The sequence below is a fragment of the Lepidochelys olivacea genome (assembly GCF_965140295.1).
Source record: "Lepidochelys olivacea isolate rLepOli2 genome assembly, chromosome: 1".
Lineage (NCBI taxonomy): Eukaryota > Metazoa > Chordata > Testudines > Cheloniidae > Lepidochelys > Lepidochelys olivacea.
Genome location: NC_140411.1, coordinates 293,036,369 through 293,055,221, shown reverse-complemented (window position 1 = coordinate 293,055,221; position 18,853 = coordinate 293,036,369). Strand labels below are relative to the sequence as shown.

Here is an 18,853-nt window from a genome sequence, read left to right as displayed (position 1 = left end):
TTTGGCTCCAGTAGGATAGATTTTAAAATAAAAGGGCCCGAAGACAACACTCAAATGTTAAGCAGCAGTTGGAAAAAAACATTAACATAATATGAGTTTTTCTTTAAACAGTGACTTGGATATGTCAGAGTTCCTCATTAATCCAAATGCAGGGCCTTGCCGCTATAATTTGATTGCTGTGTCCAACCACTATGGAGGAATGGGAGGAGGGCATTGTAAGTTAATTTTGAACACCATCATTTTACTTACTAACTTTCTTTTCATGTTTTATTTTGACTCTTTATTAGCACTAAAACTGACTCTGATTAATCAGCTGCATTTTTTAAAAATGGCCAAAGGGCAAAAAAAAAACCAAATCCATGTCATTTAATTCTGTTACTTGAAATGTGTACACTAGTTGAATACAAATATCTATTTGAGATGAGCTTTTGAGAATAGTGTTAAGTTCTTTTGAAATTTGTGTTGGCTGAGTCTGTCATGGAAGGGACATATTTATGCTCCAAAAAGCACTACAGTGCTGTAATATAACTCGCTTTGCCTTCCTGGTCTGAGATTTTATATGCAATTATGCCTCTCATTCAAAGGGAGGAGAGGAATGAAGAGGTGGGTAAAAGCCTCTAAGATCCTTTATTCTGGCTGACTGCCCTTTCCTTTAAACACTCTTTTTGATAAGGTGAAAGCTAAATTGGCATATGCTTTTCTTGCTGTTAATGGGGTGAAAAAATACCTAAACCTGGAATACTTGGGTCAACATAATGAAAAAGAAAAAGGCTGGTTGGAAGTATGAATCTTATAGCAATGATATGGCTACTGTTAATAAGTTTATACCATATTATCTATAAGAAGATTCAAAAGTCATACGTTTGATGAGGACCAGCTTGGATCCTCTATAGATTTATTTTGCTCAGTTGCCAAAGTTCTTATGTTAACATGCTTCTTTTGGGTCCTAGATACTGCTTTTGCAAAAAATAAAGATGATGGAAAATGGTACTACTTTGATGACAGTAGTGTATCAACTGCATCTGAGGACCAAATAGTGGCAAGTATCCTTGTTTTTTTATTTGTGTAAGGGACAGTGCAAATACACACAAGTTTTTGTTTACATTTCAAAAACCAGCAGATTTCAGCAGAAGTCTGAGGACTGTTTGCATGTTTGTTATATTTTAAGCGTAGCAACAGCTATCTACCTGTCTTAAGGTAATGGTTCAAACTCTTGCTCAGCAAACTTTGCCCTGTTTATTAAATTCTACCTTTAAAACACTCTCCCACCCCAAACTAGCAAGCCAGAGCTCACCTCTCTTGTGAGAAAGCAACTGCAAAGAGGGAAGAAAAGGACATGTGTCTAATATTAATTAATGCGGGGGGGGGAGGGACACCATTGAAACCTTAAAGGGATTTTGAAAAATGTTCAGATATAATGTTGCATTTATACTAGGGCTGTCGATTAATCACAATTAACTCATGCAATTAACTTTGTTGAGTTTTAATCGCGCTGTTAAACAATAGAATACCAATAGAAATTTATAACATATTTTTGGATGTTTTTCTACATTTTCAAATATATTTATTTCAATTACAACACAGAATATAAAGTGTACAGTGCTCACTTTATATTTTATTACAAATATTTGCACTGTAAAAATGACAAACTAAAGAAATAATATTTTGCAATTTACCTCATACAAGTACGGTAGGGCAATCTCTTTGTTGTGAAAGTGCAACTTATAGATGTAGATTTTTTTTTTTTGCGACCCCCAGTTTGAGAGCCAGTGTTATAGACGAGACAGAAAAACATTTTTGCTTTACCACGTTATATCCGAATTCGTGTTATATCGGGGTAGAGGTGTATTTAAAATTTGGAAAACATCCAAAAATATTTTAAATAAATGGTATTCTCTTGTTTAACAGTGTGATTAGTCACAATTAAGTTTTTTTAATCGCTTGACAGCCCTAATTTATACATTATATACATTTACTCTACTTTGCATGTTAACGGAAAATGTTTTTAGTGTTTTTGTTCACTAGGATTGTTTTCTGAGCATTTCATATTATCCCATTTAGACTTATAAGTGTAGACATAATGTTGAACTTATGACACCAGACTGTGATGTCAAATATATGATTATTTACTATAGCATCCATGTGGAAAGAGCTGCTCTCAGAAAGAGAGAGTGCACACATTCATTACTAGACAACAGAACTAAATAATACTTGCCAAATTCATTTGTCTGATTTCTCCAGGTTGTTTTTCAGTGTGACGTGATGCCATTAAACTAAGGGTGTCAGCTTTGACAACACTGAACATTTCTTAAAATAATATGGTAAAATCCCTGGAGCTGCCATAAATTTGATTAGACATTTCCTCTGGTGCTTTCTTGAGTTCCGTTAATCTTGTCCTTGTTTGTTTGAGTCACAGCAATTAGGATTTAGTGCTAAAAGAAAAGGAGTACTTGTGGCACCTTAGAGACTAACCAATTTATTTGAGCATAAGCTTTCGTGAGCTACAGCTCACTTCATCGGATGCATACTGTGAAAAGTGTAGAAGATCTTTTTATATACACACAAAGCATGAAAAAATACCTCCTCCCAGTGCTAGAAATTTCAACAGTCTATCCAGGCAACTCATCATATATATAATTTATAGTGATCTCCAATTGCTAAATTCTAGGTTCCTTATGCAAACGTTGAAGATGTTCAAAATTGGCCATGTAAGTGAGTTAGGTGCTAAATTTTCTTAGTTAAAATCCCATTACTTCTTGACCAAAACAACACAGGATGGGAGAGAATCGAGACACTTGTATGCAGAGGGGTCATTTTAATGTGTCAATTGGCTTATTTCTGCATGGTATTCATTTCTGCCTTGCTTGGTAATTCTTCATTTGTTATATTTGATTTAATGTAGCCAGGAGGGTGGGGGAAACTTGATTCTTTGTTTGCTGTTGTATACTCTGACACCGGCATTGTGACACTACAGTAGTTTGTCAGAGCAAACTGCAGTGATATAGGGCATATGTTTATACTGATAAATATGGCTTCTTTGTGGGGTGGAATTTAAGTTAACTATAAACTTATTCAAATTTCCTCCCCTACCCATCCCAAAAAATTGTACTGAGCTGTGAATGAATCTTGTTTCCTAGAAAATCCAACACTCCCAACATAAAACAATTACATACTTACAATCATGGAAGGCTAATAAAGGTAGCACTCGTTGTTAGAGACACAAGGTGGGTGAGGTAATATCTTTTATTGGACCAACTTCTGCAGGTGAGAGACACGTGCTTTCAAGTTTACACCAAACTCCTCTTCAGGTCTGGGACACTAACTCAGGCCAGGTCAACACTGCAGACCTATATCAGTATAACTACGTTGCTCAGGGGTGTGAAAAATCCACACCCCACGCAACATAGTTTTTATGACCTAACCCCCATGGAGACAAAGCTATGTTGATGGGAGAGCTTGTCCCAAAAAGCAAAAGATTTGCCTTTGATGATCATTAAGGTAGTAACTGTTTGTTTTTTCTTGTTTGACAGTCCAAAGCAGCATATGTGCTCTTCTACCAGAGACAGGACACTATCAGCGGAACTGGGTTTTTCCCTCTTGATCGGGAAACTAAACAAGGTGCTTCAGCTGCCACAGGCATCCCGTTAGAGAGTGATGAAGACAGCAATGAGAATGATATAGAAAATGAAAATTGTATGCACACTAACTAATAGAAGACCTAGAAGCCATAAAAAGAAAGACTTTCTCATTGGAGATATCTATAGAAAGAATGAAATTGCCCACCAAATTAAAAATAAAATCTGAGATGGGGAATTTCAGATAACAGAATGTAAATCCTTTATTGCATTTTAACATGTGCAGTACTTGAAGTGAAACACAATGAAAACTTTAACAGAAATTGTCTCTAATACATTTACAGTCTTGTATTCACAAGCTATCTATAGGATATCACAAATAAACCCCTTTTAAGTTTTCTGCTGCTGTTTTGATGAATTATGTTTTCTTCATTTGGGATGTGAGTTAATAACTAAAATGTTAAATTTGTGGACTTTGGTCATTTATTTTCTTAGTATTACGAGAATACTACGGTGGAGAGCCTAGTTTTTGGATGATTTTATTCATGTATATTAGGCTGTCACATATACTACTATTATTTAGCTAGTACATGTGGCATAAATATGAGCAGTAGTATTCCTGAAACACCAAATTTTCAAGTTTCTCCCTAGAAATTAATGTTGACCAATTGTAAACTCAATCATGATAGAAGAAAATATCTTGAAAAGGTGTTTTAACCTTTTGTGGTATAGTTAAACATCCAGAATATTATGTTCATCTTACTGCTGCTGTGGAACAGGTTCTGGATTTCATGCTGAATTAACAAACATTTTTCAATTAAATGTAAGTATCCCTTGTTCCTTGTTGGATCTACTAGGTTGACATTATAATTCCTGTTATCTTGCTTATAAGACATGCATAACTTTAATCTGGTGTCACTCCAAAATTTAAAATTGTGCTGTAAGTTCCCCGCCCATGTGGGTAGTTTGGCAGCTTTCAAACTACTTTGTAATAGGGACAAATTTAATAGTATTCTGTATCCATAGTAATGACTGTGCGTCAGGCTTAGATAAAAGAATTTTTTCCACATAACTTGCCTTTAAATTGTTAATGAACAATTGGTTTTAAAGGTAGGTCTGTTAATTTTCTTTGTGTGTTCCTGATGGAATTCACCATAGCCTTACAGCTTTTCTCAAAAGGTAACTTATTATAGGAGAATTGACATTTGCATGTTCAAGAGTCAGAACCTGTACAGTATATAAAGCATACAAACCTTGAATTGGATTTTAGTTAACCATGTTCAAGGGTCCAGGATGCCAAAAATAAGTGTGACAGTTAGAAACATTTTTAATTTGCTGCTTTCCCTTTGATCTAGTTGAACAAATGTATTGTTGATTTGTATACAATACTGCCTTCGATAGGCACTCTTAAGTGTGGGAGCACACTTCACATATCTACTACCTGAAAAATTGCTTTGTGTCCCACTGTTATGAAAAGCAAAAAGTATGATGTTCTTCACTTGAACTAATCGAATACAATAGGTTATAAATTGTGTATTGTAAATAAAAGTTCACTCTGTGAGTGCACATTTTGGTAAATTATTTATTTATGTTAGCATTAAAAAGTTTAAAAAAATTGCATTTGACCAGGATATAAATGAGGTATGTTGGACATGGCTTTGCATTATACCTTGATATTAAAGCTGGTGTTTCATCCTGGTATTTTAAAGCTGCTTTCTGAGTTTTTTTTAATGTAAACTAACCTCCTGCATGACAGAGGTTAAAATTTTGTCTGCACTTGAGTTCACTTGGGTTTACATTTCAATTGCGCATGTTTATTTATACAGATTTCAATAAAGCTATTCAAGGCCTTATTTAGTCTTTCAGTTTCTTACTAAAAAAAAAAATCTTGCCAGAAGGTTTTGCTTAATGGGTAGATGACCAAATGCTACCAGAACCTACATAATCCTTGGTTACAACATAGTCATTAATAGCTAATCATAATAAGATGTGTGGTATTTCCAGACCACCGGTGGAACATGTGAAATGACTTGGTTTTTTTCTGTCATCTATCTAGCTCCAAAAGGCAATAAGATAAATTCTTAAAGTTAATATGTCACATGATGTAAGAAATCTTAATCACTACATCTTTATAAAGATGGTCACTAAACATGTAGTGTTTCAACTGTAATAAAGAATAATTAGCACTCCAAAATAAGGTGCCATCTTAAGTTTGGCATAAGTTTGAGACATAGGAAATGTAGCTCTAATCCTGAATGCATGAGAAAAGCTAGTTTGAGTTGTAACATTTGGAAAAATATGTTGCTTTAACTATTTCATTTAAATAATGTTTAAACATATTTTTCAGGTACTGAACTTCAAGCTTATGAGAAAAACCTAAATCTGTAGCCTTCACTTACTGCCTCCATTGCTGGTGGTAAATTTCAACCTCTGATGGAAAATATTGCTTACTTTTTGCAATGTTTCTAAAGATGTTGCTTATTTTCAGCAACATTCCTATATGTTGCCTCTGATAACTGAAAAAGCCCCATATCATTATTCTAGTAGTATGAGAAGTGGGCTTGCATTCAGGAGACCTAGATTCCTAACTCTGTCACTTTTCTCCCACCCAGTCCTTAGATTTACTTCGTGCCAGTCCTTGTTTGGCACATCTGGAGTTTTTTGGAATCTTTTTTTCCCTTTGCCTTGAAAAACATTTCTGTGAATATCACCAGTGTAGTGGCTATTGAAAAATATGCAACAGTGGCTTCAAAATGTTTTCTTAGGCTGGGACATAGACAGAAATTATTTGATCTCATCTGTTTTGGGCCATGAATAGCTGGACTGCTGTACATGTTCCCAAATTGGAAGCTTATGGGTACCTGTGTATTTCCTTCTGCTACGCTGAGCAGTCATTAGTCACAGATCAGGATCGGTCCAGTCCCTTGGACTTTTTGACGTATTAGCATTTATGTATAATAGTTTTGTTTGTTAATTTTAAGAGCTAACTTCGGAAACATTCATTTTTCTGGCAAACAGGCTGTGGCCAAGTAGAAGGGGTTTCCAGGTAACATAGGCTGTGTTTTGTATGCAGAGGGGCTTGCTCTGCAGCAAGTGAGATTTAGGAGATATTAGGAAAAGATACTAGGAAAAACTTTCTAACTATAAGGGTAGTTAAGCTCTGGAATAGGTTACCAAGGGAGGTTGATGACTTCTCAAGGTCCCTTCCAGCCCTACATTTCTATGATTCTATGACTTAAGCAACTTAAGTGTGTTTTTCCAGGAGCACTTGCCATGTTGTCAAGTTGCCATGTTAGTAGTTTAAAAGAATGATTAGAAACAAAATTTCAGTATTTTTGCTTTCAAGGTGGCACGAAGTAAATCTAAGGACTGGGTGGGAGAAAAGTGACAGAGTTGGGAATCTAGGTCTCCTGAATGCAAGCCCACTTCTCAGACTACTAGAATAATGATATGGGGCTTTTTCAGTTATCAGAGGCAACATATAGGAATGTTGCTGAAAATAAGCAACATCTTTAGAAACATTGCAAAAAGTAAGCAATATTTTCCATCAGAGGTTGAAATTTACCACCAGCAATGGAGGCAGTAAGTGAAGGCTACAGATTTACAGATAATGTATAGCTCTACGTTATGCTAAAGGTTTGTTTATTAAGACTCACATAAAACTTTGTGAAGTTAGGCTAAGAAGGATCTTATGTTAAAAACAGATTTTAAATTACTTAGAGTGAAAATATATATAAAGGTGGTAATCTGTTTTTGCAAATGCTTAAATATATATGCTTATAGTCAGGGAGTATTATATTTGCACCACCTGCAAAATGTAGGAAACGCCCTAAGGTTGTGCTTGTCCTCTATGTAACTCAGACAGAGAACAAAGGTTTAAAAAAACCCTAAAAAGTTCAAGTGCCAAATTGAGTGTGAGAAACAGAACCAGCTTCTTTTCTCACAATTTACAAAAAGCAAGAGATAAGATCAATAAGAGTACAGCATACTAAAAAAATAAATAAATAAAAGTAGAAAGTTAGGAAGGCAAAGAAAGGCGCAACCAGTTACCAAAAGATAGCTTCAGTGTGACAAAGTAGGAAGCTTCCGTGAATCATGCTAAACACAGACAGGCGACCTCTTCCAAAAACAGCTAAAATAACTTGTCATAGATCTTGTATGTTCAAATGCTTTGCTATTTACCTTGCTAATTTTAATGCCTTTACAAACGCCTTCCTTTCTGATATTTCTTTAATAGCTAACCACTGGTTTATTCTTCCTTATTTTCTTTCTTCTCTTTAATTATGCTATTGTTAAGCAGGTTTAAAACAAAGTTTTATCCTAAAATTTATAATTGATCTAAATTATAGGATTTAAATCCTAACAATGTACTGATGTCTAATTCAGTTATTTAGTTTGGAGAGGACCCTGGTGACCGAATGCTGCAGCCACCTCCACTGACTAGCAACCTTCGGTGCGACACAGGCTGGCCTTGTGTCTCCAGAGGCACTGCCAGAGCCCCTGAGGAGACTGCATGGTGCAGGGCGCCGATCCCTGCTGGCAACGCTAGCGCAAACACCAAGGCGGCACATTTCACTGCCATTGGTAACAGCTATTCAGGAGCAACAGCTGGGTGCTGCAGGGAGGGGCTGCTGCCCCCACCAATCTCCGCCCATTCTTTGGAGGCTGTCATAGCCACAAAAAACTCCACTGGTGGTTGCATTGGAGAAATGCTGTTCTAAAATAACTCAATTGCTATTTCAAATATCCAAAATACCAGTTTCTTGAGTAATTTGGGATCAATAACCCCACATCTTAATGACGATGATGTAAAATTAATTGTATTTCCATGGCCAGTCTGCTATATATTTATTCTATTTTGTATTTGCCTATGTTTAATCCTTCCAGATAAGTATTTGTTAGGTTGGCAGCTGTCCACTCAATAGGTTACCAGGAAGGAAATGTTAATAAGGAACTCCTGCATATACTGGAATATTTTGTATATTGTGATGAATCCAGGATTTGAAGAGTCCCTCCAACAGCTTGTTGCTCTGTTAAGGAACATTTGTATATATCTAAGCGTGATGTGATTGGCATCGTGATTCCAGTCTGTGGATATGCTTGACTAGATGAAGAGTCCAACAAGATCAGTGAGTTAGCCACTACTGTGTCTTGCCTGACTCACCAAATAGCATAATCTAGCTGTGAGGATAACCTGTAATATGAAGGGAACACGACTGTGTGGTACCTAATCGCAAAAGCTACCAATATGGCTTTCTAACATGTCCAGTTATTAACAACTTCCGTTTTACAACTCTAGGAAAAACTACCATTGAGCACAGTTATTACTACTGTCTCAATTTGGAAAAAAGAAACCACAATTGATAGTACTTCAAAAGAAACAAATCTTGACCAATATGTTCCCCAATTCAAGATCCACATAAATCCTTTAATTCTAAATTTTAAGATGTTATAAGATAAAAAGAATACTCATGTTATTTAATTAGTAAGAGTATGACCCAGTCCAAGGAACAATTGAAAGTCTAATTCAAAATGGTAATCCTGAAGTATCGATAATTCCCATGCAGTTAAAGATACAATTTTCTTGTGTTAATATTATTATACTGTATTAATTCTGTTTTGTCACTTACCTTAAGGCAGTTTTTTTGCTTTTGCACTATTATTTGTATTAACTGGAGCTACTAAACCAACATTTCAAATCACACCAAAGATTAATGAGGTAAAGGTGTTGTCATAATAAACTATTAGAGTGACAAGATGTTATTACGGTGAGGAGGAGGGTTTTAACACACAGTCCTAAAGCTCTATGTGATACTAAAGAATTGTTAATCAAGACTCCTATGAAGCTTTGTGAAGTTAAGCTAAAAAGCTGCTAATAAATGTCAGCAAAAACATTTTACATTGCTTATAGAGGGGAAAAATATATCTAAAGTAGGGCTGTCGATTAATTGCAGTTAACTCGCGCGATTAACTCAAAAATCAATCACAATTAAAAAAATCGCAGTTTTAATCGCACTGTTAAACAATAGAATACCAATTGAAATTTATTAAATATTTTGGATGTTTTCCTACATTTTCATATACATATATTGCATTCTGTGTTGTAATTGAAATAAAAGTATTTTTGTTACAAATATTTGCACTGTAAAAATGATAAAAAAAAAATTTTTCAATTCACCTCATACAAGTACTGTAGTGCAATCTTTGTTGTGAAAGTGCAACTTACAAATGTAGATTTTTTTGTTACATAACTGCACTCAAAACCAAAACAATGTAAAACGTCAGCGCCTACAAGTCCACTCAGTCCTACTTCTTGTTCAGCCAGTCACTCAGACAAACAAGTTTGTTTACATTTACATTCTTATTTACAATGTCACCAGAAAGTGAGAACAGGCATTTGCATGGCACTTTTGTAGCTGGAGTAATGCAAGGTATTTACGGGCCAGATATGCTAACCATTCGTATGCCCCTTCATGCTTTGGCCACCATTCCAGAAAACATGCTTCCCTGCTGATGACGCTTGTTAAAAAAAATAACGTGTTAATGAAATTTGTGAATGAACTCCTTGAGGGAGAATTGTATGTCCCCTGCTCTGTTTTACTAGCATTCTGCCATATATTTCATTGTAAAGCAGTCTCGGATGATGACCCAACACGTTGTTCATTTTAAGAACAGTTTCACTGCAGATTTGACAAAACGCGAAGAAGGTACCAATGTGAGGTTTCTAAAAATAGCTACAGCATTCGACCCAAAATTTAAGAATCTGAAGTGCCTTCCAAAATCTGAGAGATTTCAGAAGTCTTAAAAAAGCAACACTCCTATGCAGAAACTACAGAACCCGAACCACCAAAAAAGAAAATCAACCTTCTGCTGGTGGCATCTGACTCAGACGATGAAAGGGAACGTGTGTCGGTCCGCACTGCTTTAGATTGTTATCGAGCAGAACCTGTCATTAGTATGGATGCATGTCCTGTGGAATGGTGGTTGAAGCATGAAGGGACACATGAATCTTAAGTGCATCTAGCACGTAAATATCTTGCGATGCCGGCTACAACAGTGCCATGAGAACACCTGTTCTCGCTTTCAGGTGACATTGTAAACAAGAAGCGGGCAGCGTTATCTCCTGCAAACATAAACAAACTTGTTTGTCTGAGCGAATGGCTGAACAAGAAGTAGAACTGATTGGACTCGCAGACTCTGAAATTTTACATTGTTTTATTTCTGAATGCAGTTTTTTTCAACATAATTCTACATTTGTAAGTTCAACTTTCATGATAAAGAGCTTGCACTACAGTACTTATATTAGGTGAACTGAAAAATACTATTTTTGGTTTTTTACAGTGCAAACACTTGTACTCAAAAACAAAAGTGAGCACAGTACACTTTCTATTCTGTACTGTAATTGAAATAACCATATTTGAAAATGTAGAAAACATCCAAAAATATTTAAATAAATGGTATTCTATTATTTAACAGTGCAATTAATCACGCAATTAATTGCGTGATTTTTTTACTTGACAGCTTTAATCTAAAACTAATCGGCTTTGCAAACTTATTGTTGCAACTGCTTAAACAGAACTGACTACAAGCATATATATCTTAGTAACAAATTGTTATAAAATTGTAATCAAAAGCATAAAGTGTAACTGCAAAAAGGAAAATAGTTAATTAAGAAAAACTGTCTCTGTTGGCCAAAACTCATGTGACCTTTTGTACTCTGGAAATTTGGAGTGTATTGTATGTAACTATTTAGTCAACTAACAGCAAGGTAGACATTTGATAGTAAGTGGACAATAAAAATTTAGAGAGACAAGGTGGATCCAATGTTTTATTGGATCAACTTCTGTTGGTGGAAGAGAAAAGCTTTCGAGCAGGTCCTGAAGAAGAGCTCTCTGAAGCTCAAAAGCTTTTCTCTTCCACCAACAATAAAATAAATGGTCCAATAAAAGATATAACCTCAGCCTCCTTGTCTCATTCATATTCTGGGACCAGCACAGCTACAACAACACTGCAAACAATAATACCTGACAGAGTTAGCTGCAAATTTAATATAAAATAAACAAGGAGGGAGGGGGGCATAAAGACCTGTAAATTTGGCCCAGTGCAAGTACATAGCCAGGTAGCCCCAGAGGTTGGTAAGTAATTGCCTTTCTCTGCTGTGCTGACATTTTCTTTGGTCAGGACAATCTGACTTGAATAAACCAAATTGGGCTTAACAACTTGATGTCTCAGGAATCAATTATCTAACAAGAACCCATTTATTACAAAGACAAATCCAAGGATATATTAAATATACTTAATGATTTAGCAGTTAGTCAAACACTAAGTTTACAAACATGTGCTCACTGTGTATTTCACTTCCAGCTTCAGAACTCAGATCTAAATGTGGACTTACATTTGCTGGAACAAGCTATCCATGAATACTTGATCACAAGAGACACTACCAGTTAGTACTGAAGAGAGGAACTTAGAGTTGCTTTTCAGAATAATCTACAATACAAAACAAATATTTAGTTTAGATTTGTATTAGTTACAGCTAAGGAGGCACTCGTCATCTTGATAGTTATATAAGGGACAGAGTAGAAAAAAGCAGCTATAAAATACAGTAGAACTTTGCTAATTTTACTTCATACTAACAAAATAGACTGGCAGTCAGAAGACAGATTCTTTTCCCATGTCTGCCACAGCTTTCTTTGTGATCAACAGCAAATCACTTAAGGTCTGGTTTTTCAGAGGTATCCATCACCCACAGTTTTCATTGACTTTGGCTGCAAGTGGTTGGATGCACAGCATCTCTGAAATCAGCCCATTAGTCTCTAACAATCCTCCATAAAACAGGGATAATATCTACTTCACAAGCATGCTGTGAAGTTTGTAAAGTGCTTTGAGATCCTCAGATGGAAGTCACTTAGGGTAGCAGGGCAAAGTAATTAAGTGGCAAGCATAAGCTCAACAATTCTTTCAGAAAAATAATCATACATCCCACTTTTGAGCCAAGATCTAAGAGCAAATTACTAACATGCTCTGAATTTACAAAGAATTAGTTAAATTAACAAAGTAAATGACACAAGAACATTGTGAATTTAATACTAAAAATAAATTATATTTGTCAATATAAACAAACATTTTAATGCAATATTTTGATTTCCTTTTACTATTTTTGCTATACAACATCTTTAGCCCACTTTATCCATGTAATATACTAGGAACCTTTACCAAGTAGAGACTGCAGCCCTCTACTATAGCATCTCTGTGGACAGAAATTCCATGCTTGAAAAATAAAGAGGATAGCAAATGAGGATGGTGACACTTGTTGGTGATTAGGTATGCATCACCTCAGGAAGAGATGCAGAGATAAAATTTCTAGACACCATAAATAACTGCTTCATGGAGCAGATCATCCTAGAATCTACAAGAGAGGAGAGGTAATTCTTGATAGCACAGGATCTTGTCCAAGAGCTGAAATGCTCAGTAGTCGTGACCATAATGTAATTAAATGTAACATCCTTGTGGGGGGGGGACACCAAAGAAACCAGCAACAGTAGCATTTAACTTCGAAAGGGGGAACTACACAAACATGAAGCTATTAAATGGAAATTAAAAGGAACAGCCACAAGGGTGAAATGCCTGCAAACTGCATGAAGACTATTTAAAAGCCACCGTACTAGAGGATCAAACTAAATGTATACCCCAAATGTAAAAAAAGAGGACCAAAAAACTGCCACCATGGCTAAACAGCAGAGTAAAAGAGGTGATTAGAAGCATCCTTTTAAAATTGGAAGTAAAATCCGAGGGAGGAAAATGGAAAGGAGCATAAACTCTGGCAAGTCAAATGTAAAGTATTATAAGGCAGGCTAAGACGACTTTGAAAAGCAACTAGAGAAAGACACAAACTAACAGCAATATATATTTTTTTTAGTACATCAGAAGCAGGAAGCCTATTAACTAGTCAGTGGAGCCACTGGAGGATCAAGGTGCTAAAGGAGCACTCAGGACAAGGCCGTTGCAGAGACGTTAAATGAATTTGAATCAGTCTTCACTGCAGAGGATGTGGGGGAGATTCCCACACCTGAGCCATTCTTTTTAGGTGACAAATCTAAGAAACTGTCTCAGCTTAAGGTATCAATAAGAGGAGGGTTTGGAACAAATTGATAAAATTAAACGGGAGTAAGTCACAGGACCAGATGGTATTCACCCAAGAGTTCTGAAGGAATTCAGATATGAAATTGCAGACTCCTTACTGTGGTATGTAAACCATCACCTAAATCAGCCTCTATGTCTGAAAGGTAACTAATGTTGTACCAATTTTTAAAAGGGACTACAGAGCCAATTCTGGCAATTACAGGCCAGTAAGCCTAACTTCAGTAGCAGGCAAATTGTTTGAAACTATATTAAAAAACAGAATTATCAGACACATAGATGAACATGATTTGTTGGGGAAGAGACAACATGGCTTTTGTAAAGGGAAATCAATCTATTAGAATTCTTTGAAGGTGTCAACAAAACATGGACCTGGGTGATACAGTGTACTTGGACTTTCAGAAAGTCTTTGACAAGGTCCCTTATCAAAGACTCTTAAGTAGAATAAGCCGTCATGGGATAAAAGAGAAGGTCCTGTCATGAATCAGTAACTGGTCAAAAGATAGGAAAAAAAGGGTAAGAATCAATGATCAGTTTTCACAGTGGAGAGAGGTAAATAGAAAGGTCCCCCCCAAGGATCTGTACTGGGACCAGATCTGTTCAATATATTCAAAAATGATCTAGAAAAAAGGGCTAAAACAGTGTGGTGGCAAAGTCTGCAGAATATACAAAATCACTCAAGATAGTTAAGTCCAAAGCAGACTGCAAAATGTTACAAAGGAATATCGCAAAACTGTGGGTGACTGGGCAACAAAATGACAGATGAAATTTAAATGTTGACAAATACAAAATACTGTACGTTGGCCAATGTACATAGCAGAGGGGTATTGCTGGCACATGATGGCATATATCACATTGGTAGATGTGCAGGTGAATGCAGGCCATCATGTGCCAGCAATGCCCCTCTGCCATGTATATTGGCCAAATCGGACAGTCTCTATGTAAAAGAATAAACGGACACATCAGACATCAAGAATGATAACATTCAAAAACCAGTCGGAGAACACTTCAATCTCCCTGGTCACTCAATTACAGACCTAAAAGTCGCAATACTACAACAAAAACACTTAAAAAACAGACTCCAATGAGAAACTGCTGAATTGGAATTAATTTGCAAACTGGACACCATTAAATTAGGCATGAATAAAGACTGAGAGTGGATGGATCATTATACAAAGTAAAACTATTTCCCCATGCTTATTTTTCCCCCTACTGTTACTCACACCTTCTTGTCAACTGTTGGAAATGGGCCATCCTGATTATAGCCACAAAAGTTTTTTTTCTCCTGCTGATAATAGCTCACCTTAACTGATTACTCTCGTTATAGTTGGTATGGCAACACCCATTTTTTCATGTTCTCTGTATGTGTATATATATATATCTTCCTATTGTATTTTCCACTGCATGCATCCGATGAAGTGGGTTTTAGCCCACAAAAGCTTATGCTCAAATAAATTTGTTAGTCTCTAAGATGCCACAAGTACTCGTTCTTTTTGTTGACATTTTTCTTAATTTTCAAATTTGCTTTGACCCAAACCAATTTTTTTTCCTGGCAGAACTGTCAGCAAACCAAAAATTTTTTCCAAGCTCTACATACAAACATATCAGACTGTGGTTGATATATTTTTTCTAGGTGCAAAAGTATCTCTTGGTCTCCAGTGATATTTTCAAACCATTTTGCCTATATCTATTAAATGTATTAACTTTCATTTTCAGACATAATCATTTTGAGTGCCTCAATTTTTGGGTGCCCAACTTGACACATTAAAGGAACCTGATTTTTGGAAAGTGCTGAACCCCATTGGCTCATAATGACCAGCTGGCTTTACTGCTGACTTTCTCTGTATGTTGTACCACTTTCCTTCAGTCTTTTCCTTTCTCTATTTAGTTTGTAAGAGAATACTTAGTGCTGCCATGAGTGCAGGGGACAGGGCTACATAACATCTTGAGAACCTTTCCAGTCCTACAATTCTATGATTCTTCAGGACAAAGATCTTTCATTCTGTGAATTTGTACAACACCAGCACAATGTTTTTAAGAGCACTTGTCATATATATAAAAAGCATAAGAATTGCAGATACAGCTGTAAGTTCAGCGATACTGTGCTTCCTCACTATATTTGACACAGTTTTTATTTTTTAAAAAAAAGGTTTTCATAGGGTAATTCTATTCACACTGACTGCCAGTTACAACAAACATTTCTGTCATGACTGGTTGGCCTGATGTGTATTAATTGTCAGAGCTAATTTGTACAGTGATTTTTTTGAGAGTTTTCCCTTTTTGCAGCTATCTATGATTAAGGGAAGCATATGGCTCTATGGTGTCTAGTGGGTTTTTTTGGGATGTCTTCCAGATTTTCTGTGACGTATGTTTTTTTTCCTGTTTCTGTGTTGCCTTGTTATCTGAACAAGAAGATTTACGCTGAGTTGGGTCACTGACTGTAGACATAGCAGCATGTGCAACTCAGCAAAAATATACATATGGTGAAGAGCTTCTGAGTGAAATGTAGAAAAAGAAATGTTTCGATAGGAAGTGTATTATTCTTTATATAGGAACAAAGGTGTGTGTGATACTTTACAGACAGGAAGATAAGACCCCATTACCCCAAGAAGCTCATAATCCAAGCCCCCTACCCTAAAGAGTTTATAATCTGCATAGTTGATGTTACAATTTGTTAGGCCTGCCTGAGTGGCAATTACATGGTTGTGCAGGAGGTGCATATAAGAGAGGCTGATTCAGGCATAAGCAGGCAGCATGAAAGAATAGGGCCTGAAAAGTCCGCTCACCTGCTATAGGTTGGAAACTGTGCCAAGTGAGTGCATCTCCCTCTGCAGAATCGAAGCTTTCATTTTAAAAGAAAATTAGTCCCTAACCAGTCTGGCTGTGAAGGAAACCTTCCAAATGTGAACGGAGTGTAAAGAGATGCAGTGCTGATTTCCTAGGTGAGCAAACACCATGCCAGTGCTGCTGTCCTGCTCAGGAGTACGATAAACTGCAGCAGAGTAAAAACTGAGCAGACTCTTCTGAATTTTCACTGCTGTCTTCCAAATCTCTGTGGGTGACAGTAAAACTAACACGCGTCAGGTCACTTTCATTCCACTGAGGATTGGGAAAACTGTAACCACAGCAGAGGCAGGCAATGGAGCTATTCTCTGGGCAGGAGGGCTCACAACTGAAGTCTGGGGAATAGTAGAGTAGCAAAAATACTTCCCCCGCCCCCACCTTCAGCAGCCAGAAAGCTGAGTGGCTTAGAGTTGTCCCTGAACAAAGGAATACCTTTCCCATCTTTTTATAGCAGTATGTGGCTACTGGTTTTGTCCACTCGTGATTGGGAGTCTGGTAACACTTCCAAGTCCTACATGTGGGTCCGTGGATGGGGGTAAGTGGGACAGGGAGAGGGAAAGATGGATGGGGTAAATTAAAAACAGAGAAGTTGAGTGATCTTGGAAGGAGAGAGTGTAGGGAAAACAGGAGAAGCAAGGAGATACAAATTATAAAGGAGGTAAAGAGAAAATCTAAGGTGGGAAAGGGAATAAAATATGAGAGAGAGGAGGAAGAAAGAAACAAAAGACAACTCAGGAAAAGATGCAACATGATCGGCTACTATAGGAAAGAGACGTGGAGCAAAGGGAAATGTTAGAAAATTTATGCAAGGTACTGTATGTAATAAGCAAGGTTGATTGAATAGTACTTGTAAAATGCATTATTTAAGCAATTTTACTGTTATTTGTGGAATAATTTTATTCAGTTAAGACATCTGTGGATTTAAATAGCATTATAGCTGACCAAATACTACTATTCCTCAAATATATTGCTCAGCTAATACTCATTAAATATATTCAGCAAATACTTTTTCTGCTATTTGACCAGCTCTAGTAAGTTAAATTTTATATATATATATATATATATGTATAATTAAATAGAAAGTTGATTGGCAATATGTTGCAATTTAATACAGGGTAGAATTAAGAGTATACAATGTTTTATTCTTTTCAACGACAGATTGATTTTGGCAGAATGTTCCATCAAGAAAATTGAACTGAAATGTTTCAAGTCTGGAATTTCAAAACTTTTAATTTCGATAAAAAAATGTCAAAACTAAATATTCTGACATTTCTGGGAAAAAAGTTTCAGAACACTTTATTTTGTCAAAAGTTTCAATATTTCAATATTTCATCCCAATTTAGGGCAAAAAATCAATTGTCACAATATTGGAATTTTCTACAGGACAATTTCCATCGCTGATCAGTTCTACTAGAGGTCTTGTTTAGGTTGGGTTCCCATGAACTATGCATTGTTCAGACATATAATAAGTGACCGTCACTGCCCCAAAGAGTGCTGTTACTTGCAGTGTGATATATGTATAAGATTCTGGAATCTCCAGATATACTTGGTAGCCATTTTTCCTTTATATAGTTGACAGTCAGAAATATATATATTTAGGAGGATAGTGCTGAGTGTAGCGAGAATGTAGCAGGATCCACTGCCCATTGAAACCAGAAATCTAGAGGAGAAAAATGTTAACTGAGATAATTTCTCTGATACACCAAATGAGTACTTTGACTTTCTAAACAAGAACACTAACAGTGGCTACTGAGACAGTGATAAAGGCTGACCTGAGACACAAAATCACTGTGGGTCCTCTATACATGCAATCTAGTGTTTTACTGAACTTTTAATGTACTGGCAGGGATGCCCAATACAGGATTTTCAGTGTAAATAAACATCAAAGAAAGTCTCTAGCACATATAGTTAATGTATAGACAATATAGCATATCACCTAAATAGTCTATATTAATATCACTTTTTTCAGTCATCAGGGATACTTCAGGTACCACGGTGATAGATTTGGTTCAATTACCTAATCAATATGGTAATACCTATAATGTAAGGGAAGTAAGGATGGTCTAGTGGGTGGAGCATTGGACTAGGAATTGAGACCTTGGTTCAATTCCCAGTTCAGCCACAGACTTCTTATGATCTGGGCAAGCCCCTTAAATACTCTGACTCATCTTCTTTTGTAAAATGGATGTGAAGGATGTGGGGTTTTCTGTAGCATTTTATTAATATTATATGTCAATCTGATTGTTGTTGTGTTGTTTACTAGAGTATTACAAAGGGTTAATTCAAGCAGAAGG

At 36.3% G+C, this 18,853-nt stretch overlaps 1 protein-coding gene across 4 annotated transcripts in view; it reads left to right on the top strand.

Moving 5' to 3' along the window:
- USP15 (ubiquitin specific peptidase 15) overlaps nucleotides 1-5,412 on the top strand; it is a 136,932-nt gene extending 131,520 nt beyond the window's left edge. For all 4 annotated transcript variants that reach the window (XM_084651786.1, XM_084651785.1, XM_084651789.1 and 1 more), the window contains 3 exons: nucleotides 112-215; nucleotides 951-1,039; nucleotides 3,531-5,412. In XM_084651786.1, coding sequence (XP_084507912.1) covers nucleotides 112-215; nucleotides 951-1,039; nucleotides 3,531-3,710 — 373 coding nt within the window. In that variant the 3' untranslated portion in view covers nucleotides 3,711-5,412. The remainder of the gene's footprint in view (nucleotides 1-111; nucleotides 216-950; nucleotides 1,040-3,530) is intronic.
- Nucleotides 5,413-18,853: the final 13,441 nt, after the last annotated feature.